The sequence below is a fragment of the Rana temporaria genome, chromosome 2 (assembly GCF_905171775.1).
Source record: "Rana temporaria chromosome 2, aRanTem1.1, whole genome shotgun sequence".
In the NCBI taxonomy this organism is placed as follows: Eukaryota; Metazoa; Chordata; class Amphibia; order Anura; family Ranidae; genus Rana; species Rana temporaria.
Window position 1 is genome coordinate 57,728,545 of NC_053490.1, and position 24,353 is coordinate 57,752,897.

The 24,353-nt window shown below is 44.4% G+C and overlaps 1 protein-coding gene across 1 annotated transcript in view; it reads left to right on the top strand.

Annotated features, from left to right (window-relative positions):
• Nucleotides 1–24,353, top strand: part of DYNC2H1 (dynein cytoplasmic 2 heavy chain 1) — a 613,609-nt gene that overhangs the window by 528,256 nt on the left and 61,000 nt on the right. The window contains exon 86 of the mRNA XM_040339316.1: nt 3,074–3,163. Within this exon, the coding sequence (XP_040195250.1) occupies nt 3,074–3,163 (90 nt within the window). The remainder of the gene's footprint in view (nt 1–3,073; nt 3,164–24,353) is intronic.

Here is a 24,353-nt window from a genome sequence, read left to right on the forward strand (position 1 = left end):
TGGGGGATAAACAACAGACTGGCGAAAAAAAAAGAAAACAAATACAGCCGTCACACATAAGAATTGGTAAACTGCAATACAACCCGTGTCTAAACAGTTTGGTAAATTGGTCCGATATCTCAACGGCAACATGGGCCAAGTGTACGCGTATGCACATAGCCATACAGAGACACGTCGAGAAGCACCACCTAGTGTGGAGTACACGTGACCCTCAGGGTAAAGCTGTAGTCAGTGTGAGAGGTAGTGTCACAGTGCAATGGAGGAACTAGTGAATATCAAGTTTTCTGCTACAAATTGGGAAAACCGGTGATGGAGACGCATATAATGTTGGTGCAAGTGTATGGGATGGAAGCCGTGAGCAGAAAATGTTTTACGACGCTTTTGCGATGGGAAGGAAACAACTGAGGATGAGCCACGTTTGGGTCCGCCGTCGACCAGCAGAACCCCAGACATGATCGAGCAAGTGCAACAAACGCTGGCACACGGGATCAGCTTCTTACTCTACGATTGATGTCAGAGGAATTGGACATTAGCAAGAACACGGTGCGCACCATCGTCTGCAAAGATTTGGGTAAGCTGAAGGTTTGTTCCCGGTTTGTGCCGCACAAGCTGACCGATGAACAGAAAGCACAACGTGTGGAAACCTCTGGAGATTTCAATATCATGTGTGACCAGGAGTCATCCTTTCTGCAAACCGTTGTTACGTGATGAGACCTGGTGCAACCAGTTCGATCCAGAATCCAAGCTGCAATCGATGGAATGGAGTTTACTGTTTTTCCCGCGACCCAAAAAGTCACCTGCAAAATTCCAAGGTCAGGACAATGTTGATCGCCTTCTGCCACAATGATTGATGGCATCATCCAAGTGGTTCTGTAATCGATTCCTAAAGAGGCCTTTTTCTGACAGTTTTCAGAAGCTTTATGAACATTGCCAAAAGTGTTTTGTAAGGGATGATGATTATTTTGAAGGCCAATAAAGGTAATTTGTTATTATCTGTTTTGTTTGTTTTCTAAAACCGTTCACCAAACTATTTAGACACACATCGTATAACACATGTTTGCTTTTGGGTTTAATACTGCTTTAGGTAGAATACCAATAGCAAGTGACACACATTTGCTTGAGACTAACTATTGCTAGGTAGTTTATTTGGACTTCGTTTGCATGAAATAATACAGATGCTATTCGGCCCCTTTCACACGGACGGCTGTTCTGCCGCAGTTAAAAGCATGTTTGTTTTCTGCTGGAATTCAAGACTCTAGGTACAGCGATCAGCTGCATTTGTACAGTGCGCTTAGCTGCGGTTACATTTAGCCACGGCACGATATTGAAGAGGGATCCAACTTGGATCCCCTGCCAATACCAAGCACTGTGTCTGGTATGAATCTTGAGGGGGAACTCCACGCCAAATTTCAAATAAAAAACCGGCATGGGTTCCCCCTCCAAGAGCAGACCAGGCCCTTCGGTCTGCTATGGATTTTAAGGGTAACCCCTGTACGCCGAAAAAACGGCGTGGGGTCCCCCCCAAAATCCATACTAGACCCTTTTCCGAGCACACAGCCCGGCCGGTCAGGAAAGGCGGTGGGGACAAGCGAGCCCCCCCCCAACCATACCAGGCCACATGCCTTCAACATGGGGGGATTAGGTGCTTTGCTGCAGGGGGGCACCCTGCGGTCCCCCCACCCCAAAGCACCCTGTCCCCATGTTGATGAGGACAGGGCCTCTTCCCGACAACCCTGGCCGTTGGTTGTCGGGGTCTGTGGGCGGGGAGCTTATCGGAATAAGGGGGCCCCCAGATACCGGCCCCCCACCCTAGGGGAATGAGTATGAGGTAACATCGTGCCCCTACCTATTCACCTGGAGGAGAAAAAATGTAAAAAAAAAACACACTACACAGGTTTTTAAAGTTATTTATTAGTCAGCTCCAGGGGTCTTCTTCCAACTTCTCCGCTCTTTCAGGGGAATTCTGCCAGGGCCCCCGCTTTCTTCTTTAGCTCTTTTACGAGCGGGGGCCCACCGGGCTTCTGTCGCCTTCTTCTCTTCTTCGATGTTGACAGGTTGCTTCCTCCTGCTGTAATGCCGTGTGCGTGGCTTGCACCGATTTATATGGGCCTCTTATGACGTCACAGTCCCATCATGCTCCGGATGGCGACGACATAAGGGGGCGGGGTCACCGAGTGATATCCGCCCCTTATGTCGCCACCACCCGGAGCATGATGGGACTGTGACGTCATAAGAGGCCTATATAAATCTGTGCGAGGCACGCACACGGAATTACAGCAGGAGGAAGCGACGTGTCAACATCGAAGAAGAGAAAGAGAAGAAGAAGCCCGGGGCCCCTGCTCGTAAAAGAGCTTAAGAAGAAAGCGGGGACCCCAGCAGAACAGAACAAGATGGCGGTGAAGACCGGGACCCCCCCCCCCCCGGCAGAAGACGGTGAAGAAGCCTGGGCCCCCACTCGTAAAAGAGCTAAAGAAGAAAGCAGGGGGCCCCTGGCAGAACCGAACAAGACGCCGGTGAAGACCGGGACCCCCCCGGCAGAAGACGGTGAAGAAGCCCGGGCACCCCCTGCCCCAAAGCACCTAGTCCCTCCATGTTTGAGGTCATGCGGCCTGGTACGGTTAGGGGGGAGGGGGCGCTCGCTCATCCCCACCCCCTTTCCTGACCAGCCGGGCTGCGTGCTCGGATAAGGGTCTGGTATGGATTTTGGGGGGGGGACCCCACGCCGTTTATTTCGGCACATGGGGGTTCCCCTTAAAATCCATAGCAGTTCCTCCAAGATTCATACCAAATGCAGCTGACACAGAGCACTGCGATTACCTGCGGTTATGTGCCGATAGCTGCGGTACGTCGCAGCTGGACGCATTCAATTCAATTTTTTCTATCCACACAAAACCGCGTGTAACAAAACCGCAGGTAACCGCAGTGTGTGAAGGGTGTCATAGGACAGCATTGTGTGCTTCTAGCTGCGGTAAAATCTGCACCTGAAAGCACCATTCTATCCGTCCATGTGAAAAGGGCCTTGGAGAAATGATCATAGTTTTATTATTAATGAAATTGTTTTTATTTTCTTCAGTGTCCACTTGCCTGGCAAAGCATATGGGAAGGTCCGGAAGATCCTTTACAGTACCTAAGAGGGCTGGTAACGCGAGCAATAGCAATTCAGGTACAAAAAATATGTTCCAATGTATATCATGTTTGTTTTTAAATTGTTGAGGAAGGGTTGGGGCTGGCTGTTTCCCCTCGCTTTTTGTTACATCAATTCCCCTTGAACTTATCAAGATGGGTGGCTAGAATGCAGGGTTCACATGTTCCTTAACTCCACAACTGGACACAGAGGTGCTCTGTGCTGTGACCCCATAAAAACTGGACAAATAGCAATTTGACATGCAAACAGCCGGTCCAGGGCCAGTCAGAAGATCTGTTCACATGTGACCACTGGTGTGAGAAGTTGCATGCGAACAGCAGCAATGCCAGCCAGCCTTTGATTTGTATGGGGTAAAACCTAGCCATGGCTGCTTACAAGCAAGGTATGCATAAGGTTACTTTCTCCACTTACAAGAATCACAAGTTCTCGCTGGCAGCTCATTTGAATGAACCCGCAGTTATCTTGCTACAGTGATGCATCTGGGCAGAAATCTGTAAAACAGGAAAAAAAACTGATAGAAGTTCAAAGGTCACTATGCTAAAAAGGTTTAACTGCAGATAGGCTTTTAAGTGTTTTTTTGCAGTGTATACAGTAATCATTGTAGGATTGTTTAGCAACAGATATTTTCAGAATCTCCTGCAATGTATTGATAGGAGAAGGAAAGTATTGCCTATTTTTCTGTCCTTACCACCTTCTTTTGCAAGAAGCCATTAACTACATAATTCCTTTCTGGACCAGTTACTGCCAGACTCTGCTCCTAGTTAGATAAAAAAAAAAATAACAAAAACATAACGTGTACTCAGTCCCTTATCCAATACTTCTCAATTCAAGTTCCATTAAAGGAGTATTCCCTGACCACGAAACGCATTGGATTTGTGTTAAAGTATTTTATCTTAGCTTGAAATAGATATATGCCTGAACAAACAGATATTGGTGTGGCACTTCGACTTTAGATTTTCTCAGTCACAAACCAAGGGGACAGTGGAGGTCCTTTGGTGTCAAGAAGCTGGCAGCCGTAGGAATCCAGACATCTCAGTTGAATACTTTTATACCCATTGTACAGGACGCCATGGCTGGGTCCTGGAAGGACGTTATATTTCCCCTCTGTTTGGACTGTGGTGCCTTTAAGGGAATGGAAAGGGTTAACGCACCTGTGTAAGGAAGTAGTTTAAAGCAGACAGGAAGTGCAGGTGAGAGGGAAGGAGTGTAGGAGAGTCCAATGCATGGTGAATGGTGGACAAGGAAAGCTGTGGAAGCTATGAAAAGCTATGAAAAGCTGTGAAAGGACTTGGCAGTGTCCTGCCTAAAAACCTGCTACTGAAGGACTTACCTGGAAGGACTGTTTAACTGCGATAGCAGTTCTGAGCTGTACAAGTCGGTGAGACTGTTATTTCTTTTGTTTTTGCTGCTGCTAAGCCATTTAAGTTTAATAAACCTCAGTTTTGATTTAAGAAGCCTGTGTCCTGCGATCAAGCGGGTCCCCCAAACATTACACCATTATAATATTAGGATTACCATAAGGTTCCAGAGCTATCCTTTAAATCTCTTTCCTGAGTTAACTATGACAAACTGCTAGTTTTATGGTTGTGAATATTTTGGTTGGTTTCCGTTTTACTTGTTCCAAAGTAAAGATTTAATTAGATTCTGCATTCTGTATAAGGCCGGGTTCACATATGTGCGGCCGTGGTTTACAGCATGGGGTTTGGTGCATTTCTGTACACCAGTTCAGTTGAGATTCAGGTCCAAACTTTTGCCTGAATTTGCACCTGATCCAATCCCAAAGATGCACAGGACCCCTCTGCAATCTGGACCACAGCCACCCCAGACCGGTGTGAACCGGCTTCATTGAGAGCCGGCCGCACTTGCCTGTCATGCAAATTGGATGTGGGGAACCCGCATCCATTTTGCACATATGTGAATCCAGCTTGAGAGAGAGAGAGAGGGGGACGTAATTTTTAACCTGTACAAAGCACTAGTATGACCTCATCTGGAATTTGCAGTTCAGTTTTGCGCAACAGTTTACAAATAGGATATCAGAGAATAATGCCGCGTACACACGATAATTTTTCAGTGGGGAAATGGGGATATTGGGGATATTTATTATAGAAAAAGTAAAAAATATTTTTGTTTATAGCGCAAAAAATAAAAAACACAGAGGTGATAAAATACCACCAAAAGAAAGCTCTATTTGTGGGAAAAAAAGGATTTAAATTTTGTTTGGGAGCCACGTCGCATGGCAGAGCGATTGTCAGTTAAAACTACGCAGTGCCGAATCACAAAAAGTGGCCCGGTCATTTGGCAGCCAAATGGTCCAGGGCTGAAGTGGTTAAAGTGTTTGTTAACTCCAAAAAAAAAGAATTCAGGTTCTGGTCCTTTAAAGCAGATTACACAACACAGTGCTTTGTATTCTCCCCCCCCCCCCCCGCCGAAACTGTAAAAAAAAAACTCCCTGATCCTGCCACTTTTTATATGTCCTCTCTATAATGACTATGATAACCAGGGCTACTCAGCCCTGACCACCATGGTCAGAGTACGTCCCTCTGTGATACGCTGCTGTCCCCTCTGCTCTCCACCTCACCCCCTCCTTCCTGCCTGTCATGCCTGCTCTCTGTGTCTCTGTCTCCGTCCACCCCCTGCCGCTACTAATAAAAATAAAAACCCTACAATTGTCAGCCCCTCTATTAGAGGCTGGCATACCACAATATGCAACTCCTTTGTAAAAACAAACGTTGTAAATACCTCTTTAGAGCTGTCTTCAGGCCGGTCATGTGACTCGCAGCCGCTTTACAGCTCCGAGACAGGGCTTCTGCGGGAGGAGCCGAGCAGCCATGTGATCTCCCCGGCTGATGTCAGAGGGAGATCACGGCCCCTCCCGCAGAAGCCATGTCTCCGAGCTGTAAAGTGGCTGTGAGTCACGTGACCGGCCCATTAGGTTTCCTATGTGTTCTGGTTCCCAGGTCTACACAACTGCAACAGTAGTTATAAAGGTATCCCACTGTCTTTGTTATAAACTTTTTAGGAATGCATTAAGTACAACAGGTACAAGCCAGTTTGTTACAAACAAACAGTGATAAGGTGCAAGCTAATGATCTAACTAGAAACACACCTGTGGGTACTGGTAAACCAAAGGCAGAAGTTTTTCTAGGGCTGTGCAAAGGGGAGATAGATCCCCAAACATATTCAGTATATAGTCCATATAAGGCATATATATATTAAAAAAAAAGACCTATAAAGGAATAAAGTCCATCTAGAAATGGCAGCCTCCAAAACGAGATCAGAAGCAGATTCAAACTTGAGCTATGAAAATAGAAGGAGTGAGGCACCTCTAAGGGTAGGAGTATAAAAGTGATTTAATAAAATTAAGACAATTGGCAATTTATTTAAATTCATAATAATAAAGGCACATCAAAGATAAGGGAATCCGGAGTAAGCTGTCAACAGTTAACTGTCCTCCATAGCCTTGGCTACAGCCATTGTTATCCTCCTCTTGCATCCAGGAAGTCGGCCATGAGATGGAACACTCCCAGAACAAGGCTTGAGGTGCTCATGGAGCGCAGCGTAGGGTGTGGTGACATCACTGGACCGTGCAACGCATTTCAGAGCATACACACTGCAGTTGTAGTGGCAGTCACTCAGTTTTCAAGCCACCAGTGCCTCAAGCCTCCATCTTACGGCCAACTTCCTGGATGTGATAGGAGGATAACAACGGATGTAGCCTGCGCAATGGAGAACAATCACTGTTGACAGCTTACTCCAGATGCCTTTATCTTTGACGTGCCTTTATTACTATGAAATTATGCGAGTTGCCATTCGTCTTGCGTTTATTAAATCTGTTTTATACTCCTACCCTTAGAGTCGCCTTTCACCTTCTATTTTTACAAGCCAGTTAGTTGCTGAAGGAGTGAGACTACAAGTTGGGCTTGAACAGGCTTTATAAGGTGTGCTTCTTATCTCTGGAGACCGTAAAATATATAAGACCCCATTGGGGTACTCAACCCAACAGTTAGTGAAATATCAGTGATGGGTGGACTGATCATTTGAAGCCTTGTAGCTGTTGAGATGAATATCACCAGCACCCCAAAACGTTCTTAATCTAAAATTATTGTAGAGTCACTAGTATTCAAGTGTATGCCTGGGGAAGGGAATCCAACATAGCCACAGAAGATTGAACATTCCTCCTACAGGTGACCATCCTGATTATCATTTAAGTTTCACGTTTACTATATACCTTTCTTAAATATACTTAGAACAAACAGCTTCCAAACAGAACCTAAAGTAGCACTCTACAGCCTGAAATATTATTCATAATTGTATTAATCCCTTCACCAAGTTTTTGGTTTTGCTTGTTGTGCAGCAGGAAATTCCATTTTCCTTGGCACGTGTTCCTAACACCAGCTGCTCTAAAATGACTGTTGACATTAATGCTGCAGCTTTTGTTCTTTCTTCACAAGGTGCCCCCCTTGATGAATGTTAACAATGGGACTGAGTAGCCAACCCTCTTATGTATCTATAAATGCAGCAACAGTGGAGGAAAGAAATAATACATAATATATGACTCTTCAGCATCGAATGGAATGAGATAATTAGCATTGCCGAGAATTATATGAGAAACAAATATACTTCTATTCTTGGGAAATGTTCCTGTGAATTTCTAACAATGCAGCTTTTAATTAACATGATTGTAACAAAGCGGTGAAATCCCTCGGAGGTCAGGGTGAGACACGTTGCCCTGAAGTGCTGCACTGCTCTGAATGATGTTTTTAAATTCTGTCTCTTGTCCTGAAAACCTTTAAAGATTTACTGCTACTACACAAACAATTTAATTAGCAGCTTTATGGAAAGTGTGCTGCGTTACGTTTATGAGGACATCCTGCTGATCTGAGAGGCATCTCATAATGTTTGTAGTATATGTATGGTCAGTTAACGAGTCCACACAACTTATTTTTTTAATTGTTGGTAGATGCTGGTGACTTGAATGACCTAACTTGCTTTTATCACTAAGCCCTTGTTCACACTGCTGCGACTTCAAATTTGCGCGACTATGAATACGTCATCCCTGCGCAACTTCATTGCTGCTTGCATACGACTTCTTTAACAGAAGTCAATGCAAGTAATTTTGAAGTCCCACCAAAAGTAATGCAGGAACCTTTTTCTAAGTCAGAGCTACTTGAGTCACACCAATTAGAATGGTTCCATTGCCGTTTATGGGGCACGACTTTTGAAAGTCGCATGACAAGTCGTGGCAATATGAAACAGGGCTTAAAGTGGGACTAAACCCTCCTATTGTTTTCATCCAAGGAAGCTACCCTCTTGGCCTCTGTTTGATTTTCAACTGCTATGATGCTGCTCATGTGGTCAGTTACGAAACCAGCTATTTGATGGTTTGACAGTTTGGTTGAGAGGACAACAAGTGTGACCTTACATTCCCGTTGCATGCCAGGAATATTACTGTTTATTTAAACTGTTAAATCAATGGGTTTAGTTTCACTTTAAAGTGTAACTTTAGTCAGAAACTGAAGTCCTCCTAGATTATTTCAGGATGGCCCCTTTTGCAGGTATGCTATGTAAAACATAAAAAAAAGTGCCTATGCTGTTTAAAATCCAGTAATACACTGTCTCACCCTGATCTGCACATGCTTGGTTGCTGTCCATTTTTAGGTACTGCCAAATTTGGTATAGGCCAATCTTCTGTCAGTCTTAAATTGTATTTAATAAAGCGGGGGTTCACCCATCAATTTAACAGTTTGAAAAAGCAGTTACATTCCTGGCATGCCGGAAATGCTAACTGTCACATTGGTTGTGCTCTCAACCAAACTGTCAAACCATCCAATGGCTGGTGTCATAACTGATCACATGTGCAGCATCATGGCAGTTGAAGATTAAACAGAGGCCAAGACACGCCTTAGCAGCTGTCAATCAACTCCTCTTCACTTAGAAACGCCTATTCCCCGCAGGATTCCCCGCTCGGAGCCGGAAAACAAGGGCTCATATAACGATAAGTACAAGTAAAAAAAAAAAAAAACAGCATACTGCAGATGTTGGCAGTATGCTACAGCTAATGTCAAAAAGTGGATTTTTGGGTGAACCTCCGCTTTAAACCCTCCTATCTTTTACAGCCAAGAAAGCTGCTTCAGTTTGACCTACAACTGCCATGGTGATGCACATATGACCATGTATGACAACAGCTATTTGATGGTTTAACAGTTTGGTTGGACAGAAACAAATGTGACAGTTAGCAATCCTGGCTTTCCCTTGAATCAATGGGTTTAGTTCTGCTTTATGATTTACTGCTCTTCAGAGGCTCTGGGCTTCAGCAAAATGGCAGCTTCCAGCAAGAAGAAATGGGAGCAATGCTGGAGGCAATTTACAGCACACACAAATTTTGGTAGCATAATTATTATTACTGTGGATTGTATTTTCCTTGCTAAACTACCAAATTTTTTATAAAGTTGTTATGGGTAAAGTTTGGCTTTAAAGAGGTTGTAAACCTCCGAGTACACGGCTGACATCTTCCACCGGAGCTACTTCTGGGTTCGCAGTTACAGAGATTGCCCATGCCAGCGATGACGTCACTCCCACGCAGGCCGGTCACGGCACGAGTCCTGAAGAAACGGCACTAGCCAGCTGTTTTCTTCAGTGCGCATGCACCGATGACGTCGGCAGCAGTGCATAAACTGAATATCTCCTAAACAGTTTAAGTTTAGGAGAGATATTCACAGTACCTACAGGTAAGCTTTGTTATAGGCCTACCTGTAGGTAAAAGTGGTGTAACAGAGTTTACAACCACTTTAAAAGTTGTGACAACTACAGTATGCTTTGTGTTTTTCATTTTCTCACTCCTTTTTTTTTTAAGGCTGGATATCGCTATTTGCTCTTCATTATATTCTACCTGGCTACTCCAGACTGATTGTCAGAATTTTGTGAACCATTTATAAAATGCAGGTTGTGGACTAGAGCCTGTGGTGTACTGTGAAGTTCCTTCTGCTTAACACAGTAGAAAGGACTCCGTGCTATGACTGAGCTCTCCTCCTTAGCTCTTTTTTTCTCTTCTTGATTGTTTTTATTGTGCTCCTGTGGCTTCAGACTCTTGAAGCCAGCAGAGAGCATTGCACCTTCCAGAAGCTTGTCACTGTGCTTTATTGATGTGCTGCAATTTATTTTTTATCAGTATAGTGGTATAGATTTTATAAGGACATACCGCAGTTTTTTAATAAATAAACAATGGGACATTGAAATAAAATTTGCAATACTATACACTCTATTGTAACCTATATAGCTATTGCATATACAGGTATGTATCAATTGTATATCCCTATAAATGCTAGACTATCGAGAGTATGCTAGGCCTAGTGATATTAAGTTAGCTATGAAGACAGACACTTATGCTAGTAAACAATATCTTATTTATTTCCCAAGAAAATAGGAATATCACAAACTAAACAGCAGATATCTACAACATATAACAATAACCAAAAATACTTATAGCCTTCTCTAGGTAAACTCCTCGCTGTCTGAGCTCAGATGTTAAAATGGCTAAGCCTCATGGCTTAGGCCCAATCCAGGATTCCATGAGGCTCTCAAGAGCCATGATTAAGCACTAGCAAGAGTGCGAAACTAGTCGGCTGTCCTGGTTTATGGTTGTGGTGATTATGCATGTTCCTGCTTGAAAATAAAAGACAACTTTTTTGAAAAGTTATTTCGGAGTGCGGCTGTCCATCTCCTTCCTCCTATTGCTACTGCTACGTGCATTTCCAGCACCTTGGTAATCCGACCATCCCTGATTGTCTATAGGGCTCACCTGGAGCGGTGAAAATCTTCTTCAAAAATACGTATAGCCTTTTCTAGGTAAACTCCTCGCTGTCTGAGCTCAGATGTTAAAATGGCTAAGCCTCATGGCTTAGGCCCAATCCAGGATTCCATGAGGCTCTCAAGATGGCAGAGAGAGCCAACAGGCTTAAGCAGAGGCCAGCATTGACAAATTAAAAAGAGAGAGCTCTATGTTGAAAATCCTTTTTACAAAACTCAGTCACACATTCATCCAAACCCCCCCCCCAATTGCCAGCCCCATTTGCTTTTGGACCAATCATGGTGTTCACAGGGCGATCCTCCTCAATAGATTATATTACTGACTGTCCTGCCATACTTGGCCTCTGGGGGCAGTATTGCCCATATCTTCTCCATGCGCCCTGGGCCATCTTTGTCATCAATCATTGCTCTCTTTGAAGCTTGTATCACACCAGGTGGGCTGGAGCCAAGCCCTCTTGCTATGCAGATTCTGATATGTTTCAAAGCTTTGAATGTCCTACAACTTGGGGCCATCTGGCTGTATGAAACGGGAAGCGAAATTTTAGAACTATTATATTAACTCATATTGCCTTCCAACAAACATAAAATGGGTGATGATAACATTCAGACCATTCCAGATAAACCCTCTTGTGATGTCCAGTAGTGAGCACTGTTGGCTTATTTTGTCACTTCAGGTTCTCTTTAAAGTAGAGCAGCTAAATGATGCTTCCGCTATTGTGGCTAAATAGAACATATGTATGCAAGGCATTTTGTTGGGTTATTATGCAGATTTACAATGGAAAACAACCACATATGCTAATAGTGACCTTTCAAATCACTCTGTGTACCATTTCCAAATAACAGAACACCTTTGTTTACATTTTTCAATCATTTCACTCAGAGGCTAAATCAGTGCAAACATGCCTTTATTCCATGTAGAATATAGATCAGGCAGGTGAGTTAGAATGAGACTCGCAGACAGCAATCTGCATTACAATGTGTTCTTAATGGAAAGCTGGAGTCCTTTCATTGCAGCCATCCTTTCTCTCCATATCCTCACGTCATGTCCTCAATGCCATTGCGGTTTGCTATCCACACACTCATTGATTTTCTTTATAGATTTTTTTTATTATCCAGTTTAAATTTGCAATAGTGATTCTTTTTGGTGTGTGTGTTTTTTTTATTTTTTAAGCCAGTGAATTACAATCGGCAAATTAATGTGGTAATAGAAAATTTGGCTTTTAAAAACAAAAACAAGCAAACTTGTTATACTTACCAGCCCTGTTTAGTGGTTTTGCACAGAGCACCCCGATCCTCTTTTTTTTTTTTTTAGGTCCCCCACCGGAGCTCCTTCCCCTTGACCAGTGCCCCCAATAGCAAGCTGCTTACTATGGGGGCAATGGTACGTGTTTGCTCCCGTACCCTGCTCAGTGCATCCATAAATCACATCGGCTTGGCCCGCCCCCACTCTCTCCTCATAGATCACTGGCTGTGAGGCCAGGAGAGTGAGTTCCAGGACAGCGAAGACTCTCATGCAAATTGCTGGATTGAGTGGGAGCTCAGGTGAGTATTAGGCCCTGTACACACGACCGGATTATCCGATGAAAACGGTCCGCTGCACTGTTTCCATCGGATATGTCCACTGCCGGATTTTGGTTTGATGGTTGTACAACCATCAGACCAAAATCCCCGCGGAAAACATACGCGTGATGTGTCGCGACGTGGCTGTGCCGTTGCCGCGACGATGACGCGGCGACGTGCGCGACCCTGGAAGGTAAATACTTCCACGCATGCGTCGAATCACTTTGACGCATGCGAGGGATGGCGGTCGGTCGGACAAGTCCGGTGAGTCTGTACAGACGACCGGATTTGTCCGACGGACAGGTTTCCAGCGGACAGATTTCTTAGCATGCTAAGAAATTTTTATCCGCTGGAAACTGTCCGATCCGCCGGACAATTGTCCGCTCGGGCCTACACACGACCGGATCTCTCCGCTGGAACTGGTCCGTCGGACCAGCTCCAGCGGATAGATCCGGTCGTGTGTACGGGGCCTTAGGGGTGGGGGAGCAGCACACAGAAGTTTTTTTTATCTTCATTCATAGAATGGTAAACAACCTTCAGCCTTTACAACCACTTCAATCAATACTTTCCTATTAAACCCTATTTAAACATCAGATAATTTTCAGATTTGAATGGAAATAGCACGGATTGATTCAAAATAATTTGATGTTCCACACACCCCTTTGAAAACCATAGCAAACATAGTGCTCGGTTTTTTATTTCCCCCCAAAACATTTAAAAAAAACAAAAATTACCTTAAAAAAATGGAATACAATATTTACCAATTGGATGGGTACATTTTTTTTTTATATGTGTGGTTATCTTGAGAATAATGTTGACGATGGAAAACTTTCTATCATGTTTTCTTTTAATTACATTGCAATTGTAGTTTTACTTTCTATCTCTGTTAATCTGTAAAATCAATTCAAATTTTCTGGTTAATTCAGTTTATTAAAGTGTTAGTAAAGCCATTTTTATAATAGAGTGGAGAATGGTTAGACCACCTGTAAGGTTTTTATTACTGTCTGTGTCCCCCCTGGGGACAATCACATTCTCTATTTGTTCTCCCATGTTAGAGAGGTCAACACAACAATAAGTGAGGGAAATTCCTCCAATTGGGACACCTGTTCCTTTGGCAACGCTCTAAGGGCCCTTTCACACGGGTGGATTGAGCATCCGCTAACGTCCGCAAACATCCGCCTCCGCAAACATCTGCTTTTTCAGACGGAAGAAACCCCTATTTTTCTTCTATCTGGCGGAACGGATCGGATGAATACGGACACACGGTGCGTATTCATCCGATTCCCCATAGAGGGAGAGCGGAGGAAAGACAGGGCGGTCTCTGCACAGTGTGCAGGGACAACCCTGTCCGCCGACAGCTCAGCGGGGATTTACGGATGATCCCCGCTGAGCCGACGGACACACACGGGCGGATCAATACGGATCCGCTCCGTGTGAAAGAGCCCTTAGTCGGCTCACATCTATGCGGCTGTGCTTCCTGCATTTTTTAGACACGTCTTGCAGTGCGTTTTGCTTTTTTAAACCTTAGTTATTTTTGCATGCAGTTTTCATGCGTTTTGTGTTTTACTCTTTTTTTTGTTTCCTCTTTAAACACACTGTATATAGCAAGTTTTTAAGGAGGGTACTGGGAAGATGGCTGCCATGTCTTTAACAACGGATAAGTCATCAGCTGAATGTAAAATAGATGTGAACATTTACCATAGGAAACCATGTTAAATGGACTGTAGTGCATTTCTGAAAACTGCAAAAAGCACAAAAAAACGCATATGTGTGAACCTAGGGTTAAATGAGAATATTGCTCCCTTCAGGGTGACTTCCTCTCATTTCCTATTGCATCTCCTGGACAGGAAATACGAAAAAATTTCCCCAGTGGGTCACAGGCAGCAAAGAATAGCCTCAGAGCTTTTAACCCTACCATACTCTGAAACTAACAAAAATATTGTGACTTTACTCTTAGTTTGATGGTAGGTTCGCTTTGTTTTGATCTTATTCTCAATCAAAATCAGGTTGAAAATATGAAATAATCAGAAAATGTATTTATGTATAGCATGCAGCAAACATAAGTCCTGATTAACTGCCCCCCTGCTTGCACTTTCACATTCACATCAGGCCGTCTTGACATGGAAGCCGAGGTTCTGAATCTAGGGAAGCAATTGTCAGCACTGGGAAGACCCTCCATACTAAAGGAGAGCTGGGAACGTGCCCGGCAGATGCCAGAAGGGCACAGCACAGAGGCGGATGACGAGGTGCAGGCACTAGAAAAGAGTAGATGGGTGACATTCGGGAAGAGTAAAGGGGAAAATGCCAGGGAAGGCCGTTCCTGGAAGTAACATTGAGTGACATTGGTGAAACTAGAAGGGGACCAGCACTGCTGAAGCTGTGGTACTCCCTTAGCTGCCAGGGGAAGATCTCATCCAGTGAGAGTGGGGGGAAGTGAAGTGAAAGGAAAGAAAGGACAGAATCTGGTGTTAGGGGACTCAATTCTTAGGACAGAGAGGACAATCTGTAACAGAGACCTGAAGCACCAAACTGTATGTTGTCTACCAGGCGCTTGGGTTTGGCACATCACGGATCTAATGGACAGATTACTGGGAGGGGCTGGGGAAGACCCGACTGTCATGGTGCACGTTGGCACCAATGACAAAGTCAGAGGCAGATGGAGTGTCCTAAAGAACGATTTTAGTGATGTAGGAGTTAAGGACCTCCAAGGTAGTATTCTAAGAAATAATATTGGTACCTCGAGCCACACCAGAAAGGCAGAGGGAGATTAAAGAAGTAAACAAGTGGCTGAGGAGCTGGTGTAGTAAGGAGGGGTTTGGGTTCCTGGAGAACTGGGGCAACTTCCCAGTCGGTCACCAGTTCTATAGAAGGGACGGACTGCACCTAAATGAGGAGGGTGCAGATCTGCTGGGAGTGAAGATGGCCCAAAAGTTAGAGGGGCTTTTAAACTAGGCGACGGGGGGGAGGGACCAGAGGTAAAGGTTGTCAGCTCGGAACATATTCCAGAGGGTAGTATTGGGGGGCATTAATGGTAGGTTGACTAAAGCACATTAACCCGAGGTAAGTATAGTAACAAGTCCTGTTTGCAACCTCAGAACACCCAATAAGAAGACAGTATGTGACCGGTATAAACTACGTGGCATGTTCACCAATGCCAAGAGCATGGCGGACAAGATGGGAAAACTAGAGATACTGTTGTATGAGGAGTATTTTGATTTTGTGGGAATTTCAGAGACTTGGTTCCACAGCTCTCATGATTGGCTGGCAACCATTCAAAGGTTTTCCAATTATCACAGGGATAGAGAGGGTTAAAAGGGGGTGGGAGTATGCCTGTATATCAAGAATAATGTAAAAGTGAATGTGAGAGATGACATCATTAGGGGAGCTTCATTAGGGGAGCTAGGTAGGTGGTGGAATCCTTATGGGTAGAGCTCCAAAGGGATAAAACTAAGGGGAGAGTAAAACTGGGAGTATGCTATAGGCCCCCTAACCTGAGGGAGATGGGGGAGATGGACCTCCTTTCACAATTTAGGTTAGCGGCAAGGATGGGAGGTGTCATCATAATGGGGGATTTGAATTATCCAGACATAGACTGGGCGGAAGGAATTTGTCTGATGTTCGCCAGTTCCTAAATGTCTTGCAGGACAATTTCATGGGTCAGATGGTAGACACACCAACTAGAAACAAAGCATTACAAGACCTACTGATTACCAACAATACAAACATGATCATGGATGTGGAAATACAGGGCAATTTAGGAAACTGCGATAACAGGTCAATTCAGGGTTTGACAAATTTGCTTGGAGTCTAGGAGCCAGCTAAAAAAGTTAGGAGCCAGAAAACGCGCCCGTCCCGCCAAGCTTGCGCGCAGAAGCGAACACCCCTGGACCCCTTTACATTGCACAGTACCTCTAGACCCATTTGGATTTTACAGCACCCTGCACCTCCGGACCCCTTTACAGTTCACAGCACCCTGCACCTCTGGACCTCTTTACATTACACAGCACTTGTACCTCTGGACCCCTTTACATTACACAGCACCCTGCACCTCTGGACCCCTTTACATTACACAGCTCTTGTACCTCCGGACCCCTTTACATTGCACAGCGCTTGTACCTCTGGACCCCTTTACATTACACAGTACTCTGGACCCTACAGTACAGACCCCCTAACAATACAGACCCCCCCCCACAGTACAGTAGTAGTGGCTTTGCAGGGGGAGGGGTATTGCATCTGAACCAGTCAGCACACTGGCTCCCGGCGCCATGACAGACCCTTCTCTTCAGACCACACATGAAGAGAACGAGGTAGTGGCTTTGCAGGGTGAGGGGTAATGCGAGCCGCACCTGAGCCAGTCGGCAGACCCGGGACCCGGCGCCATGATGATCCCATTCTCTCCTTGGTAGCGCAGACTCTTGGCTCTGATTAGTCTCGGCAGCCGTTGTCACAGCCTAGCAGAGAGTGAAGCCGCCTCCCCCTCCCCCTGCATGCACAGCACTGTGTAGACATAACGGAGGAGGGGAGGCGGCTTCACTCTCTGCTCGGCTATGAAAGCCACTGCAGAGACTGATCAGAGCCACGACCACGGAGAGGACAGAATGTGATGGTTGCCCCGGGTCCCGGGTGTGCCGACTGGCTTGGGTGCAGCTCGCAATACCCTCTGCAAAGCCACTACCTCTGGCTCTACATGACTGCTCCTTGCTGCCGCTGCCTAAACCCGCTGCACTCTCTTTAGTCACGAGAGGGGCACCGCCGACCTGACACCCCCCCAGTGGGTGTCACCAGGGGCGTCCCGCCCCCTGCTCGCTCCAGTCCCCTAGGAAGCATAGGCCGCAAAGCCACGGCCTCAATTAGCGGCCATCGCGGCACTACGAAATCGCGGGTGAGGGGGGGGGGGCATCCGACGCGCACCGGATACCCCCAGCTCTGCTGCCCTGGGCGCCAGGTCGATAATTTTAGGCGCAACGGCGACCTGGCGCCCCGAATTTGTCGAACCCTGGGTCAATTAGCTTGTGTATATGTCACACGAATAGGAAACATAAGGGGAATGCAACGACACTGAATTTCAAAAGAGCCAACTTCCCTATACTACGAACCTTGCTCAAAGATATAAATTGGGATAAAATCTTGGGAACAAAGAACACAGAGGAGAGATGGGTTTGCTTTAGGAGCATATTAATTTAGGGCATTAGCCAGTGCATCCCATTGGTAAATACATTTAAAAGAGCGAACAAAAGTCTTGAATGGCTTACCTCCAATGTAAAAATGCATCTAAAAGCACAGGAAAAGGCCTTCAAAAAATACAAAGCTGAGGGATCATTATCTGCATGCAAACTTTACAAAGAATGCAACAAGAAATGTAAGGGTGCAATTAGGGCGGCTAAGATAGAACACGAAAAACAGGTCTGGTCTGTGTGCGGCTGCCCTTTTCTTTTTTTTAACTAAATTCATATTGCAGAGGTATTTACTGGGGCACATGACCGCTTTGGGCCATTACTTAATAGGAGGTGACAAGAAAACACAAAAAAGTGAATTGCTGTTTTAGACCTGGTTCACACCTATGCATTTTTTTGTGCATTTTCAGTTTTGCAGAAACACTCTACAGTCCATTTAACATGGTTTCCTATGGATGTAGTTCACATCTGTGCATTTTATGGAAAAGGCCAGAGACTTGTTTCTGGTTTTTGTTTCCATAGACTTCATTGGATCAAAAATGTGTATTGAAAACCGCAAAATGCACCTGGAATATGCTTCATCTGCAACCTGCATAGGTGTGAATCGGGCCTTAGTAGATTTGGCTTTGGGTTGTAGTTATTCATTTTGCTTCTTACCATAGCCAGAAGAATTTCTCTAAGGCCTTGTACACACGACCGAACATGTCCGCTGAAACTGGTCTGTCGGACCAGTTTCCGCGGACATGTCCGACCGTGTGTAGGGCCTACCGGACAGTATTCTGGCCTAGCGGACAAAAGTTTCTTAGCATGTTAAGAAACTTGTCCGCTGGAAGCCTGTCCGTCGGACATGTCCGATGCTTAGTACAACTCATCGGACATGTCCGCTGGCCTGAAATCCCGCGCATGCGTCAAATTGATTTGATGCATGCGTGGAAGCATTGAACTCCCGTGTCAGAGAACGTTGGTGTCTTCTACGTCACCGCGTTCTCTGTCCGCGGGGATTTTGGTCTGATGTACGTACACACATCAGACCAAAAGATCCCAGCAGACATGTCCGATGAAATGGTCCGTGGACCGTTTTCATCGGACATGTCTGCTCGTGTGTACAAGGCCTGACGTATACAGTTTGTTTGTTCTTAACATGATTCCATTGTCTAAATATGCATGCATTTGTTCTTAAAATGACCTCTGTCTGCACTAAATGTCTATCATTACTCTTATTATAGACTTATAATGAATTCATGGATTTCTAGCCATAAAACCAGAATGTAACTTGTACATATTTTGAATGTTCAGTTGGCCTTTCCCAGCAACACCACAAGCAAATCATACATTTGACATGCCATATTTTTTTCAGAAATGTTTTACCGCAGCACAGTTCATGAGCGGTTTAGTTTCTGCTTCTGTCCAGCCACAAAGGCTTGCATGCTGCTACTTTTCTATGTGATCTGATCTGTGGTGCAGATTTATCTCTAGTCTGAACTCAGAAGTACATAAAATGTATACGAAATACTGCTCATGTATATATAATTATAAACAAGTGATCAGTTATTTGATTGCCTAAAACAAGGTTTAGTATGAAAATAGTAAAGAAATGATTTTGGCTGGACATACACTTTAACCCATTTACCATACTTGGGAGCTCACATTGTGTAACAGCTGACCTTTTTTTCTTATTTAAATCCTTGGGGATATGGTGACACAGAGCAAAAATGTACTTTTCGGCACATATACCGTTTTCATACATCTGCATTTTAGTACAGCACTTTAAAATCCAGCCTGTTGCATCTTTGATGTCATAACACCATTGAAAAATAACACCATAGAGGTGATTGGTAATGCAATGGATAAAAATATGAAGGTGTGAATGTAGCCTTTAGAGACTTGGGAGACATAAAGGGATTGATTTACTCTATTAATATATATTTAAAACTGGAGAGTGCGAAATCTGGTGCAACTCTTCCTCTTTTTCTCCCTGCAAAGCCTGCAAATGAAAAGCATAATGGGCTAGTATGCATCACATACTAGCCCATTATGTGACACTTGCCTGCAAAACAATCCAGCGATGTCCCCTGTGTAGGCAGCGTCCATTTTCTGGCCCCTCTTCTTCCGGGCCGTGGACTCTGGCTCTGTGATTCGCCGGAGCCACGTGACGTCACTGCCGCGCATGCACACTGAAGCCGCCATTGACGGTACATGCTAGGGAAGAAGCGGCACTTACAGTAGTTTTGTTTCTTCCCCGTGCATGTGCCGTTAAGATTTTCGGCGGACTACAAATGAAATATCGCCTAAACGGCGCACGTTTAGGAGATATTTCCACTACCTATAGGTAAGCCTTATTCTAGGCTTACCTATAGGTAGAAGTCCCTAAAAAGGGTTTACGACCACTTTAAATAAACCAACTTAGCTTCCAGGTTTAAGCCTAGGTTCACACTGCTGCGAATTCAAAATCGCGGTAAAATGCGCGATTTTACCGTGATTTCGCGGCCACGATTTTGCCAAGATTTTGCCGCGATTTCGGCCGCAATTTAATGTAAATCGCGGCCCCGAAATCGCAAAAAGTAGTACAGGAACTACTTTTTGAAATCGCAGATGCGGCGTCGCACTGATTAGGACAGTGCCATTGACGAAAATTGCTGTCAAATGCCGCCGATTTGACATGTCAAATCGCATCTCAAATCATTCCAAATCGTACCCAGTGTGAACCAGGGCTTATTGTGAGAGCTTAACTGAACAAGCTGATGCACCAGGTTTTGCATTCCCCAACTTCAGTAAATAAACCCCAAAGTATTGTATGCTTTATAGAGAAAATGGAAGAATGAGAACTGTCTATGGAATTCCAGTATAGGATGAGAGGCAACATGCCAGTGGTGTAATGGTAAGGAAAGGAGAGAACAGGGAAAATAAAGTGTAGTTTCCGCATTTTCTTTTTGTCCCCAGCTTTTGCTTTCCATCCTGTGCCTCCAGATTGATTGATGGCCAGCATCATTGAACCCACTTCCTGTGAGTCCATGCTTTCATGGACACACCCCCAGGTAGAAAATCATCTCACAGCCTGGTCTCTTGGTTGCATGACAGCAGAACCAATATACTTCCCTTTTCAGCAGGCTAGCTGTTAAAACTGCTTCCCGTCCACTGCAAGTATTCCACGATTCAGTGATTTCTTCTACCAGCTCATATGTCATCACAGTATGTACATCTAGAGCAGGGGTCTCCAAACTTTTCAAATGAAGGGCCAGTTTATTGTCCCTTAGATTTTAGGAGGGCCGGATTGTGGCCAGCGGGGGCAGAAAATGTCCCGGGCCCAGCACCAGTGAGAATGAATATGGCCTCAGGGTTGGTGGTCAGTAGGAGGAGGAGTAGGGCCCATATCAGTAGAAGGAATTGAATCCCATCATTGGCATCAGTAGAAGAAATAGTGCCCCCTTGTAGGTGTCAGTGGGAGGAATAGTGCCTCATATCAGTTGGAGGAATAGTGCCCCAAGGGCCGGATAAAGCCTAGCAAAGGGACACATCTGGCCCTTGTGCCACAGTTTGGAGACCCCTGATCTAGAGGAACCACAACATGTGAGGGCAGCAAAGATTCTGTGTTTGAGCAAGCAGACTACTGCAAGGGTAAGTATATATGTGTGTGTGTGTATGTGTATATATATATATATATATATATATATATACACCAAGCAAGACTACGATTTGTAATGGCCGAGTGGTTTGGGCAGAGTGACAGTTTACTTGTTTGAACTTCATACCACCTGTGAAATATGGTGGTGGAAATTTTATGGTTTGGGGTCGTTTTGCTGTTTCAGAGTCTGGGCAGCTTGTTGTCATCAAATCAACTATGAATCCTAAAGTGTGTTTGATAAGAATATGAGGCTTCTCTTGAAACTCAACACCATATTGATCTGAAACACACTAGCAAATATTCAATTAATCACTCCAAAATAAAGCAGTGGAGGGTTTTGGACTGGCTTAGTTAAATCTCTAGTTTGAGTCCAATTGAAATGTTATGGGGGTTTTTAAACATGTAGTTAGGAAACCAACAAATATTTTACTGCTGAAGGAATTTTGCATGGAAGAGTGGTCAAAGTTTTCACTTGTTTCAATTTCCTGTCATCTGCCGGCTCAGCAGGGATCAGCGGACCGATCCACGCTGAGCAAGCGGATGAGAAAGGCACGGATCCTCACGGGATCCGTACGCGTGAAAGGGGCCTTAGTCCCACAAATCACTACTAAATGTGATAAAAAATGTAATAGCCCACAGTAATATAAAAGCGATTGTAATTCTTCTACTGTTAATCCACCATTCAGTGCCAGAAAACACTTTATGCGATAAGTGCACCCTCCGCGGGATGTGCTCTCACCTGGGATATATGAACGGACAGTTAAGTATGGGTTATAAACACTTGTGTTCCTCCAATGAAGACTCAAAATTATCTCTCTTGATCCTTTGATACCAGAAGTATCTGTGATATCCAAAGATCCAGAAATATAATGTTGAGTCCTCATTGGTAGGACACAAGCTTTTATACAGTTTATATGGTAACTATATGGTCAAATATCCCAGGTGAGAGCACATACGGTGGAGGCTACACTTATCACATGAAGTGTTTTCTGGTACTGAATGGTGGATTGACAGAAGAAGAATTGCAAGCACTTATATCACTGTGAACGATTACGTTTTTATCACGTTCAGCAGTGATTCATGGGACTAATTTGTGGTTCTTTACATTTTATGATTCATGTTTTTTAATTCCTATTTTCTTTACTTTTTTTTTTTGGCCTTTGACTTGCATTATCACAGTGTATAGTTTGAGCAGGCAATATTGTGCAGAGCGACACCAGTGGGCTAAATATAAAGATGCAAACAAGTAATTTATATAAAAAATTTGTTTACAAACTCCATGTTATTCAGTTGGGGTTCACATCCTATTTAAGCGGTTATAAAGGTATATTTCATTTTCCTAAAATAATAAACATATACTTACTGTACCTTCTCGGTGCATTGCACAGAGGCAGGGCTGTCTTAATGAGAGGGCACACCTGGGCACTGCCCAGGGGCCCCAGCTGCATGGAGGGCCCCTGCCCTTTCCCCCGAAGCAGCTGGTCCTTGAGCCCGGGCAGCCCCAAAATTGGGGCAGCCCAGGCTGTCCCTCTACATCCCAGTTCTCCCTCAGCACTCTGACCCCTTTACACCCTAGATATCCCCTACCTCCTACCTACTTGATTTCTGTTTACCTGCACTGTCTCCATTGTAGGGGCCCCAGAGCATTACTTTGCCCAGGGGCCCATGATGCTATTAAGACGGCCCTGCACAGAGGGTTCCTTTACCTCCTCTTCTGGGGTCCCTGGCTGGCACTGTCTTTTCCTCTTATTCTCTGAGTGCCTCCATAGCAAGCCGCTTGCTGTGGGGGCACTTGTGCAGGCGCACTTCCAAGCCAGGCAGTGTGCATCCATAGACACCCACAGTGCGCCTCAGCCACACACCCCCTCTTCACAGGATTTGGTTTACAGCAATGGCTTCTGCTGCTGCCTCTGTTTCCTGTGAGAAGGAGGAGAGAGCCGCGATGCTGCAGACAAGCACAGCACTGGATCGAAAGAGGAGCCGGGAAAGTGTTTAAGAGGGCTGGGGAGGGGGGGGTGATATTAGAAGGTTTTTACATTAATGCAGAGAATGTGTTAAGGTAAAAAAAATCTATGCCTTTAGAACCACTTTTAGGGAAGCAGCACTCCGTCCAAGTTCTGTTGGGTATGGGTTATTATTGAAATATATTCACTTCCAGAGAGTAAAAATCTTCTTACTCTCCATCATCCCTGAAAGATGTAAAATAAGGCAGCAAATAATATGCTTCATCATTTAGAACAGAGTTGTGTTATCTTAATACTCCAGATATGTTCCATACCAGTGTGAAAAGAAAAAAAAAAACACTTGTTGCCATGGGAACGATGGTCCCCTATGTATTTTTTACCAAACAGCTAAACACCAGTTAATTTAATGCCCTACATTACAGTCTATAGATCAGCATTTAAATGGAGATGCCGTTACAAAGTGCTTGAAGACGGTGATTAGACTCCTGAAGGAAGTTAATGATATTCTCATTTCACATGTGACAGGGGTCACTTATTACAAAAGTTAAATTGGATACAGTCATTCTGAAGCATGAAAATAGATTTTCTGAGCCCAGAAATCAATCAGCACAATTGGACAAAGAGCAGCTGTAGCCAGGCGAATTTCATTCAAAGAATCGCTGGGTTTCCTGGGGAGAGGAGGATGTCATCCAGGCTGTGTATTCTGCATTTAGAAATCAATGTTAACTTCTGCTTTCCACTACAAATTTAGAAACCGCAAGCTGAAGTGTTTTCTTTTTCTTTTTTATTATGCATGCCCTTAAAAAGTGTGTCCACCTTTTTGTTTATTTAAAAAAATAAAATAATAATTATACATTTATGTGGTAATTTATGTTAAGGAGATCTCCATCTTGAAACCTCTTTTCTTCTGTTAATAAATGCAATTATCATTGGTTCATTGACAGAAATAACTTGCATACATAGTTACATAGTTGGTAAGGTTAAAAAAAGACACAAGTCCATCCAGTTCACCCTATGGTGCTTTTATGTTAATAGTACATTGTATACCCCTATATGTTGTGGTCATTAAGGTACCCATATAA